Source organism: Rhipicephalus sanguineus, chromosome 5 (assembly GCF_013339695.2).
Source record: "Rhipicephalus sanguineus isolate Rsan-2018 chromosome 5, BIME_Rsan_1.4, whole genome shotgun sequence".
NCBI lineage: Eukaryota > Metazoa > Arthropoda > Arachnida > Ixodida > Ixodidae > Rhipicephalus > Rhipicephalus sanguineus.
The window spans coordinates 33,132,446-33,144,841 of NC_051180.1; the positions used below are offsets into that span (position 1 = coordinate 33,132,446).

Here is a 12,396-nt window from a genome sequence, read left to right on the forward strand (position 1 = left end):
CCCCCGAAATTTTTCAATTTTGCTTGCGTATATATACACGCGCACATACAAACGCACGCACGAACATACATCAAGTACGGTTGAACCCCCCCGCCTCGAAAAAAATTTCTGGCCACGCCCCTGGCACTCATTGTCGGTGACCAAATGTACGAACATTTGTGAATACATTGCTTAAGGCGAAAGCCTTAGACATCTCATGAAACACGAGAATTGTGACCGTCGGCGTCATTGTTGTCTACACGAGTGATGCAATGATCATGTAATGACGTCACTACATGACATGGTCGCTTGGTCAAAGGTGGGCCGATCCCGGAAGCACTGCAAAACTACGTTAGGGGCAGGAAGCTATCGGCGGCTTGAAAAAGCTTTCGGCGGCTTGGAAAAAAAAATGCCTTCGGGTCGTCTTAGGCAAATGCATAAAGCATCGTGTTAAGTTTTGTCTTTGGCAACCTGCGTATGTGTTTCTTTCAGTATTTTTACCATCTGTTCTCCTCTTAAAAACGCCGCAGTTGCCAACAACTCTTGAGAAGTGGCACTCAAAGACGCATGCGGCAAATGCCAGTACACGGATGCTCTTAATTCTTCCTTCCGCCAACATCGCTGCTACCTTCAACCCGGGATTTCCGAGCCAGCCACTATAATCGTTGGAGCTCATTTCTTTCGGGACTATACGTCAACAACGCTTGCCCGGCACACAATGAACGGGGGTTCCCTTGACTCCTGTCTGAGTGTCGATAGTAATACTGGAGAGAGCCATGCCATAGTTTGTTGATATAACGTAATTCCACGCGTTCGCACAGCACGTGCGACCCGCACAGGCGAGGTTAAGGACAACAAGGTACGACATTTATAAACCACCTTGCTAGAGCGTGCCTTTTTGTTTTAGGTTTCTGCTCGAACCACGGGTCACTGAACAAAAAGCAGCGCCCGTGTTGAAGCTAGTGTTTGAAGCTGGCGTCTTAACGCTCAAGGGGGAATCCCCTGTGTAGACGCCACAAATTCGGGCAGGGAAAACACCTTGCCGATGGAGGGAAGTGGGCCGGAGGTGAGGGTTCCCTTCTTTCTTTCTCCCGCCTCGCCTCCAAGAAGCGTGGCGGAGTCTATTTAAGAGGCCACCGATCCGATCCGTCAGAGAAGGGAGCCGAGAGCGAGACGAGAATCAATCCACGCTCACTCGAAACAAGCACGAATCAAGAGTCATCATGCGAGTTGCAGTGAGTACTTTCTCTTTCCACTAATGGGACAAATGTATCAACGCAACCGAATAAGAGTTAAATTAATACTACTGATCAAAAAGAGTAACAACGTTGGCGCCAACAGCAAGGTAACTGCTAAAATGCGATAAGCTAGAGAAAATAATGATAATCGCTATGCGTATATGGGAAATGCACTTTGTCCAGTAGTCAAGAGTCCGACGAATGATCGTCTAGCCAGGTATGTTGCGCATAACGAAAATTACGGTCACTGACGAAGTTAAAAAAAGGGAACAGTTTTTGACGTTTCGGAACCTGTATAGGTTCCTTGTTCACAAAGCAGTGGACCTAGCACTCTACGTCCAGTGCATAGGTCAGTGTAATGTCTATAGTTCTGCAAGGCCCCGTCAAAGAGCTAATATCCGGCTCTTCTGGTCTGCAGTAGCAGTCTTATTAGTAGAGTGCAGGTTCAATTCCCGACAGCGGTGACTGCTGCATGTGGAGAGACGAACTTTATTGTACTAACACATCTTTGCGTGAGCCACTGGCTCAGTTAACTCCAAAGATGTAAATGGAAGCGTAAAGAGCGCTCTCACACCGTGCTTTTGGGGCGCCTTAAAAAAACCCCAGATGGTCAACCTTAATCCCGACATTTCTCATTACCCACAGTGTAGTCTATGGGCTTTAAACACCATAACTTTGTTGAAGATAACGACTTTTAATTATTGGCACTATGATAGTGCTTTATATATATTGCCCCGAGTCATATTTCATGAGTTGAAGCTTCACCCACAAAGACTGTGGGCAACACGCTGCGCAGGCCTCGCCGTGATGTGTAGGAAGCCTCGCGATTGTTTTGGAACAATCTGTTTAAATTGCGCGCCGCACGAGAATGTTCCAGCTTTGTCGAGAGATAACGCCGCCAACAGCGATATCGCTGCAAAGTTCGATAGCGCCTGTATAAAAGCCGATGCGCTTGACTGCTTGTCAGTTGATCGACGGTCGACGCTCTGTCCGCCGTTATCAGCGTATTGCTGTAGTTTGACTTTCAGTTTCCCGGCCACAAGTTCGGCCAAATAAACAGTTTCATCTCGGACGTGCTGACTGCTGTCTTCGTCGACGTCACGACACCGTGACAATATAATGAAAGCTCTAGCAAGTGAATAGTTTAAAGCGACTGCAAGTAAAGAAACAGAAAAAAGTACGCCAAGATAATCGCGAGTGTAGCAGTAGATGCTTTGAGTGATGAGATCTGTAGTGCTGCGAGCGAAATTCAGATTCTTGTTGATATTGCTGCATCCTTACTATAGAGTGCCTCAACGAATGGCGTATGGGAAAATGCGCGTTGCTCTTCACTTCTTCAAACTCAGCAGATGAAGAAGTCATTATTCTTTCTTACGCGGGAGTCGTTCACTAGCGAGAATCAACTGATATGATATAGAATGGCCGCGGTCGAGTGAAACGTACCTGTCAAGAACAGACAAGCAGACGATCGTCGTAGGGCCACTATGTTCGGACTTTCTGTATAGCGCTGCTCAAAAAAAAAGATAAATAAAAGTCTGGTTAGAGGGATGCATGAGAAATGGACTCTTGCGACAAAATGTGCTAAAGCTAGATCAGCTGTTGACCCGCCTAGGTATTGCATAGGACCAAAAGCTACAAAAACATTCTGTTTCTCATACTTATGCGGATCTTGTTGGCGTGTTGTGCTAATGACACGTGATTGTGAAGACACCTAAACGACCGTGGCACTCTTAGCGAATATATCGTTAAAACAAGCCTGAACAACGAAATAGCCAACTGAAAGAGATTACTGGCACGTGCACTCAAATATGACGCTTACCGTCCTAGTAATCTGACTCATTCTCCCGAGCACAGGCCAAATGGATAAGTTATTGTTGCTTTCACCACTATATGCAGTAATCTTTCTACTTCATCGAATTAAACATAGCCGAAATATAAGTACACTGCTCGCACTGTCACATGTTGAAATAGCTACGCAATTGCATACTCCCATGCGTCAAGAAATTATACGCTGAACTGGCAAAGCTTGTTTGAACCTTTGGTCTAAATCAAATCCGTCGAGTTGAGAGGGTCAGTAGATCGAGAGGAAGCGAAAAACGACACGTGATCGAGCCCACGTGACCGTGAGTCAGCCGAATGATTACGCCATAAATGGCACGAGTCGGTGAGCACACTTCTCTGCCTTTCATTATTTACGAGCGGTCATCTGTAACGACGGAGAGCGATGACTGGCATTTTTAGACAAACCCCAGCCTTGTACTGGAATTAAAGGCCGGAAAAGCTATTGGGCAAGCCGTACGGTGCTTGCAAAATTTGACCTCATGAGCCGTCAGTCTGAAGTTTGATGTCCTTGCGATGCGACGGTACAAACCAAGGAGTTGCCGCAGTCTAGCTCCGCTGCCTCTTGGAACCATTGAAAAATTGTTGAGGAAACTGTACCATATTGTCACACGAAATTGCGAATTGAGCTTCCTCCCTTTGCTTCAAGTTTTGAAATAATCTTTTTTCTGCTCTCTTCTTCGCGCGTGAGAGAAAAGTTTCTCGCCCACTTTATTGCAATACTGGGATTCGTTTTGTCACCGTGTTGCATAAAACAAGAGCTAAGTTGCCCTTTACTACTTTATTTATTATTGTGATATAATTTCTATTAGGTAAGAGAATTGCAGAACGATCACAAAAACTGATGCCCATGCTTTAACTTTTTTAACGCCGACTATATCTAAACAGCACCTCATGATCGATGTGACCTAAGAATGTATATGTATACAGATATTCATTATCGTGACATGAACATCTGTGTGCTCCTTTTTGTGTTTCCATGAACCAAGCTGCTCCTCACTGCGTTGTTCCTTGTGATCGGCGTTGTGACGGCTGGCTACCGCAGAGGATACGGCGGAGGAGGATACGGAGGCTACGGTGGATATGGTGGCTACGGAGGAGGTGGATACGGAGGTGGCTACGGCGGCGGTTACCGGGGTTACAATCGACCCTACGGCTACGGAGGCTACGGCGGTGGCGGACGCGGCTACTACGGTGGATACGGCGGCTACGGTGGTTATGGGCACGGCCACCACCATCATCACCACGCCCATCACCACCCTCACCACCACCCTCACCATCACCACCACCACAGACCCTACGGTTACGGCGGATACGGTGGTGGCTACGGTGGCGGTGGCTACGGTGGCGGTGGCTACGGTGGCGGTGGCTACGGCGGTGGAGGCTACGGTGGATATGGTGGTTACGGATATGGGCGCTGACAGAGGAAGAACTTTTATTGTATAAAACAGGGTTGATGTGATTGTTGTATAAATAATGGTTTGACGACAGATTGATTAATGCACCAGTGAACTGGTTAATGCTTCAATTACAGCACCTTTCGTAAAACGGCAGTGAAAGATAGGCTTCTTGCAGAGCTTTGCAAGCATAATCTCTCCTTCGTCATCAGAGTCCAATTGCGAGTTCACATGCTACTGTAGCCACGGATACTACGAATACGATTACGGTATCTAATCGTTCTAATCGCATAACCACGACACTTGGATACTGCTTGACGCCGCACAAATGTAGGTGGTCGGGCGTTTCCGATAATTCGGTCGCGCAATCGGTCGTAGATGTCGGATAATGCAAAGCCATGGGTGTACTCCGCATGGTCACCCGTACTGTTCGCAGCATGTAGTGGTTACACAGGAAGCGAGGATGCAGCTGCACGCCTTCGTGAGGGCTATGTAATTTGTAGACCGCTGAGACGACAACATCTATATAAACAGAAAGCCCACTAGATCATGGTGCAACAGTAGACAGCAAATATAATACGGACCACGTGAACTCATGCCGAAATGGCCGTGCACTGGCAACTCGGTCGCTGTCGAGAGTATTCCCTGCGCGACGCGCACCTTTATGTGTCCGTAGGCGTGCCTATACGCTCTTAAAAAAGAAAAGGAAGAGAAAAAAGAGCGCGTAAAAAACAGTGTCTTTTTGTCTCACAAGAATAAGCGTCATTGCTTAAGTATGCTTGGCTGTGGCCCAAAACACATTTCGTGAAAAGGGGGCTAGAAAAGAGAAGCACGCTTTGCGCAAGTGCTGATGCTCTGCAAAAGTAAGGGGCAAACTCCCAGAGAGTTGCAAGCATTCTGTATAAAAAATAAAGGGTCTGATTGTGTCAGGGACACACAACATTGTGTCCTTCAGAAATATGCTTTAGTGATAACCTGTTACCTTGACCGTGTCGTTCCACGTCATAGCTTGGCTCTTCACGCCTGCGCGGGAGGTGTCTTTGCTTCCTGCACGTTTCTGGGAGTGTATTATATAGTTGGTAGTTGGCGTTTCAATTTTTCTATTCTATACCTTTTTTTCACGAAAAGTACTTTGCGCCACAGTCAAGCACAACCTAAGCAATCTAAGCACTAACTCGCCCAAAAAGCAAAAAACAGAAATCCTTTTGGAATAATTGTCATCTACGTAGCACACCTTTTCTCGCCTTAACGCCACGCGTGCGGTGCTCCAACGTCGCTAACGGCGTGTGCGCTATCAGCGTGACAAAGCATTCTCAATAGGAAAGCGGCGAGCTTTCAAGAAAAAAAGCGCTCTCCGAAAACGCACTACGGAATCGCCATGTCTTGCCTTAAGCCCCGACACCAAATCGTGTGACGATGAATCGCGACGAATGACGCTGACTGCTTCTAGCGCTACTTACGCGGAACAGCGACGGCGATCGCTGCGGCGTCGGCCTCAGGCGGCAAGATTGGGCTTATCTACGAGCCCCTAGAGGAAGCGGTAAGTTTACACGACTGGCGGGCATCCGCTCAAGCCAGGATCTCGACAACAGGCGGCTCACTAGCAGATGCGCTCGTGGTCGCGTAGTCCGTATTATTTAGGGCTCGATAGTACGCCGTCGGGGCTATTCATCTTTGAAGAAACTCGGTGAGTCTCAAATATACATTTTCTTGCTTCAGGCGCTGCTGAGAAAGATAATTTATGTGTGCGTCTTCTTGTTAAGGGCATCGAGGGGTTGCACTCGTGGCACTGGCGCTGAGTGCCGAGGCAGGAAAAAAGGAGTTAACAGGGTGCCATAAAGGTGTTTTTTGAAGCGTCTTGTAGTCCAGAGCCTGTAGGTTGGTTGGTTGGGTCCTGGTGGAATGACTCAACCCACTACAGGGGAGTGACCATGCATCGTGCATCAGTAGAAGTGTTATTTGGTGGGCTATTTCGTTTTTCAACATTATAGCAGAACAGCACAAAATACGGGACAGTGAACACAGAGGACACAGCGCTCTGTCCTAGCGTGTGTGTCGTCAAAACTTATCTTGTGCACGTGTCTTTAAAGGCTGGGTTCATCGATTTTCCAAGCTGTGTCCTGTATGTTCACTGTCCCGTATTTTGCGCTGTCCTGTCATAATGATCTGCCGAAGTTGTAAAAAAAAAGTAAGGAAAGAAGAAAGATTCGACAAGCAGGCGTACGCTATATTTCTTCTCTCTTTTTAACATAGAAGTGTTTTATGCGGGGTCCACCAATAATTGATGTACGTCATTTCAACCACGGAACTGACGCCACTAAAAGGGACACGGGGGAAGATCAGAAATAAATTCCGAAGTTACGGTTGATTCCTCTTCCACAGGAACCGATAGCACACGAAAGGGAAACGTGTCATCACAGAAGCAGCTGCGTGTCGATTGTACAGTCATCCGCAAAAGTTTACAAACCACGCCAGCACGTGTGGTTAGAATGCCACGTGTGGTTAAAATGCCTGCCCGCGCCACCTAGCGGTCCGCCAGCTACCGTCAACCGCAACGCTAGGCCGGAAATTTGTCTTATTTACTAGCCTATAATATTTCTACTGCCACACAACGCCTTGTTCGTCATTTTCTCGCAAAGCACTCATCTGCAGTAAGACCATCACAGAATTCTATTTTTAGTGCAGAATCCTAGCTATTAGGGCTCCCTCGAGCGGTGCGCCTTTGCATGGATATCACTTTGTGCAAAGGGTTGCTAACTTGCGCCCTGTAAGTTATGCTTATATGCTGACTTCGAAACAGAGGCGCATAGCCATGGCTGCCAAAGAGCGCGTCGCGTCAAACAGATAAATATAGGAAACGCTTGTCGCCAGGAAGATATCAGACAGGCCATCGAATGAGGGAGGGATATGCTTTGGGCGTAGCGCTGCTGTCGATCGCCGCTGATGCGGAGCATAAGGTTGCAAAGAGGAGGTTAGCATGGCCTGTATAATTTTCACGGTTGACTGCACGTAAAAATAGTGCCAGCTAAACACTACAAGTTTGCTCTGTGTCTATAGGTGCTTAACCGGCATGGCACCATTATTATTATTATTATTATGGTTTTGTGGCGCAAAGGCTACAATGGCCATAGAGCGCCAAAGCAAAGGCATGGCACCATTTGACGAGCGTAGACGACCACGATTCATTCCTCGAGGTAGCTAATGTTCTTCACGTAGCGCCTGTGTCTCAACCCGCTGCAGATAAAGAAACACGATTTTTTCAACCAGTGGACAGTTGCGGTGCACTCATTTTCAAACGCGTAAAGGCACTCTGGTTCCCGCAGCGTTCCGTTTCACAGCATTTCCCTGTCGACGCCCTTGCTCTTCTGTTCTCTTAGCAATATGGCTTAGAATTACTTTTAACATTATATACTGAGGGTCATCCTTCCAGCTTCGTTCATCGGAGAGCTATATTCGAATAATAGTTCGTCGAATACTTTTTCGGCCTTATTTTCATTTCGTGCTGTCAATTCGCGGGCCTGACGTGGGATGTTGTCATGGTTACCTTATCATGCCACGGAACTCTTCTGATAGATCTTTTGCAGCACCATATTCATGAATGCCGCCATATTTTGACACGTGACAGCACCCGCCATTGCGCGCCTTCTGAGCGAGCTGCTATTTCGGCCACCTCGGTGAACACTGAGTGGGCGGACAACATGTAACCCCGGTGAAAGCTGTAGGCAGTACTTTGAGAAATCGCCAAACAGACAATGTCAGTTGAGCGAACGTGAAATTCTTGTCATCCATAATTACTTCTCACTCTTTCAAAAAAAAAAAAAATCAGGAGCATTGCCCTATCAGGAAAATGGGGGCAAACGAAGCTTTGCGCCTACGTGCCTGACGCTCTTTCTTTCTTTTTTTCTTTCTTTCTTTCTTTCTTTCTTTCTTTCTTTCTTTCTTTCTTTCTTTCTTTCTTTCTTTCTTTCTTTCAAGGTAAACACCATGTTTCCCTTGAACTTCTTTCTTATTTGGGTAGGCAATGTCGGCATGCTTTTAACGTGATAGCGTTAAAGAACTCGTTTCGCAGAAATTACGGTGTCTGCGTCGGCGTCGTTCGTTGTGAACAAAAAATCGGCGTTGTCCGTGAGAGAAAATTCCAGATAGATGCAAATAAATAAACAGTAAAACTTTTTTTGTCCAAGTGGGTATCGAATCCAGGTCGTGAGAAGCAGGTGCTCCACCACAGAGCCCCACCACTGGCTGGAACTGTTTGTAGTGCTTGGAGTCTCCTTAACGCGTCTAGCGTGTCGTGGCAGAAGCGTAGAATCGCACCAGGCGTCAAAAACTGTTAATTGCACAACGAGTGAGTGGTTTAAAGGCCCACCCATTACAAGGCGCTCGGGCCAATTCAATCATCATTAGCAAAAGCGTCAACAAAGTGAACAGCTGAGCAGGTGCGCGTGCTGCCTTACGGACGCGTAGTGGATACTTCGCTGATTTGCAAAAGGAAGAATTATGGCGTGTTGACACTTCGCAACTGTACTTGCAGTAGGCATCCTAGGATAGTTTCGAACAGCAAGTGCAACTCGCACACTCTTTCCTTTCATCGCGGCATGGTTGAGCTGCCCACCGAGAAGTGAGGTAATGGCAACGGGGCACGATTAACGCTATTGCGTTCTACTCTTGAGGCGAAGCTCAAGCGCGCTGCAACTTTTGTTTTATCCGTTCTATCGGCATTTCACTGTTAATGTGTACAAGCTTACCGTCCGCAGGCGACGTATGTAGTAGCATAACGAAACATACTTACGTGAACAGCGGCCACATGAGCCGCTTCGCGGGCGAAGGGTCTGACCCTCAGCCAGGTGGCGTAGCGATGTCTGCTTCCACTTGACTTGTAGGCTCAGGGCCAAGGGTCGGCTGAAGCCCTCAGAAAGTACACAGAGGCAGAGCGAGAGCATGCACCTTACTGTGCGGAGTCCCGGGCTCGACTGCTGGCCTCCGTTCCGCCGTGAGCGCGTGCGCCCGAGCTATACGCATCATCTCTGCTGAAGCCAGAGTGATACCCACACACTTCAAAGACCGAGAGCTAATCATGCATCCAGCGGTTTGCCTCCACGCGTCCGGTTACCATAGAGACGTTGATGCTGCGCTGGTCACGCGCCGCTGGTTACGCCCACCTCGCCACATTTTAAACACGTCGCCTCGCTTTTGCGGTAAGCTGTTTCCTTTCGTCTGCCGAAATAGTTTTGCTGTTTGTTGCGTTAGAAACACTGAGAACAAGAAGTTTGTTATGCAAGGTAAGCGTATTTTGCACATGTAGCATAGAGTATACGCCGTGACGCCCACCGGGTCAGGTTCGTAGGTGCCAGTATTACTTGACGCACTAATGGCCATGGCTAAAACATTTTTGATGTGGTCTGGCAGTAGGGCAGTAGCTCGGCCGGAGGGCCCGATTCAGGTATGTTTCTCTATGGTCCTCATGTTTGCTTTAACCTTTATATTCTTGTCTGAACAGCGGTACGTGTAAGGCTGTTATGGCTGTGTGCTTGTTGGTGCCGTTAACTAAATGTGGAACAACTTTTTTTACCGGTTGGAGGAGTGTACGCGAGCAGATGAAAAAAAAAAAAAAAGAAAGCACGCAGGTCGCCACAACCCCTTAGCGATCTGTGCTATCTGCGACCAGACCACGGTGGTTGGTTCCAACAATGTCATTCTTGTCGTCAGCGAGTATAAGATAACACGGGAATGCTTTCTGGTTTATTTACAGCGCCATATACTGCATGTGCGTATAACGCGCTCCAAATGTTTACAGTGACTGAGCGATTGTTGCGTGCAGTTTGATTACCAGAGAGAAAGAAGAGTTGCGTTCCCGCCTATAAATGTGCGTTTGACTGCGCATCAGACCTATACCGTAACACGGAATCCTATTACGTATTGGTTCTCCGTGACTGATCATTTACAAATTACATCCGGGCCCCCCCCATAAGCAGCGCCGGTGGCGCGAAGCGTGACGATACGGAGCAAACGGAACAGTATTCCATGGTAAAGTATAGGCTCGCTGCTGTGGAAATCGATGTTGCTAGAGTAACGTCTCGTTCTCTTCCCTACGGTTGACCCGCCACTGTGGTCTAGTGGTTATGGTGCTTGACTGCTGACTCGCAGGTCCCGGGATCGAATCACGGCTGCAGCGGCCGCATTTTCTATGTAAGCGAAAATGCCTGAGGCCCGTGTGCCTTGATTTAGGTGCACGTTAAAGAACACCAGGTGGTCGAAGTTTCCGGAGCCCTCCGCTTCGGCGTCTCTGATAATAATATCGTGGTTTTGAGACCTTAAACCCCAACAATTATTATAATTGTCCTACCGTTGCGCTATTCTCTTTTGCACAGTATGAACCAACTAGCCCAGCAACATGTTTTATTTAGCTGGGCTTGATGCCTGCATCAAAGTTCGAGACTATATTGCCAGCGCTACGACGAACCTGGTAACATTGTGCTTTTTGCTAAAGGTGGTGTACCGTAGCAATAACTGCCAGGAATTGATTGTCGAGCGCTGGTGGCTTAGCTTGTTGCGTTCACTGCGTGGATGACGTGAATGACAGGGGCGTAGCCAAGGGGGGGGGTTGGGGTTCAACCCCCCCCCCCCTTCCGAAATTTTTCAGTTTTGCTTGCGTATATATACACGCACACATACAAACGCACGCATGGACATACATAAAGTATTGTTGAGCCCCCCCCCCCCCCCCCCCCGAAAAAAATTTCTGGCTACGCCCCTGGTGAATGACGAATTGTCGTAAACACGGGCTGTCATTGTGCATTTTAAGGGAATAGTACTAAGCAATCCACGTCGTCTCGGCGGAACGTTGCTTGAGGCGGCTGCTGCCTATTCGCTCACGATTAAGAAGACGTGGAATGGCAGCGCATCTGTGGCGGTCCCTGGTTCGCGGTGTGCAATTTACTCTCTTTAAGTAATCTGTATGTACACATTTTTGCGGGTGTTGTGGAATAAGAAATTTGAAATATAGGAGGAAGACGGGTCATAAAAATGAACGAAACGGTAGCGGAATGGAAGCCCGTTTTCCGCTAGCCACTACTGTACGAAGCCAGAAGATAAATAAGCCATGGAAAAACATCGAAGGTGATAACTGTGGCAGCATGGAGACTGCGGGGCACATATTACTGGAATGTTCCGCGTACCGCGATGAGAGACAGGTGCTTGAGCGACAAATGGACACGATCTGTCACGATCAGTTAACATTACACAACTTATTAGGCCCAGTGCCCGGCCCTTCAAAGCAGCGACGGGTTTTACAGGCACTGTTTAATTACCTATCAAAAAATTGGCCTAGTCGAAAGCTTTAATGGCTGGCTATTTCACATAGCAAAGCCTTATCTTACCTGACACCCTCCTTGTAAATATTTCTATCAGGTTCACTTGCTCATTTCATTTTTTTATATTCTTTCTTTCTATTATTATTTCCTCCCCTCTCTTCTTTATTTTGTCAATCCCGTTCCCCGTCCCCGCACAGAGTAGCATGCCAGCGGTATACTGACGCCGGCAAAAATATCTGTATTTCTAATAAAGAGCATCTCTCTCTCTCTCTCTATCCAAGGAATTATTCGTGGCTTTTAATCGAAATGTATTAATCATCACACGAAGGAAACATCAACTAAAGGGGACGTAAAAAGCACCTTGCTTCCGGTGGGAAGTGATTACACAAGCGTCGCATTAAGCCCCTCTATCTGTTACCCTTCTTTATCCATTGAAATTGAGTGGGTCCCAAACCGGCGGGCTTGATGCCTTTAGGGCTCACGCGGGGGTTCATTGGTCAGCCGCCACCTCGCGAAGGATCACGTGCTACGTTACATCATTTTGCAAATAAAGATTGTTGCGCATCCACCGCCATGGCTAAGCGGTGCTCACACACCCAAGGTTAGGCATGAGGAAATACCCGGAAAGTGTAC

At 47.6% G+C, this 12,396-nt stretch overlaps 1 protein-coding gene across 1 annotated transcript; it reads left to right on the plus strand.

Moving 5' to 3' along the window:
- The first annotated feature begins 992 nt into the window (after positions 1-992).
- Positions 993-4,548, plus strand: LOC119392814 (acanthoscurrin-1-like). The gene is made up of 2 exons (XM_037659768.2): positions 993-1,214; positions 4,046-4,548. The coding sequence occupies exons 1-2, from the start codon at positions 1,203-1,205 to the stop codon at positions 4,475-4,477; spliced, it is 444 nt and encodes a 147-aa protein (XP_037515696.1). The 5' UTR covers positions 993-1,202; the 3' UTR covers positions 4,478-4,548.
- The last annotated feature ends 7,848 nt before the right edge of the window (positions 4,549-12,396 follow it).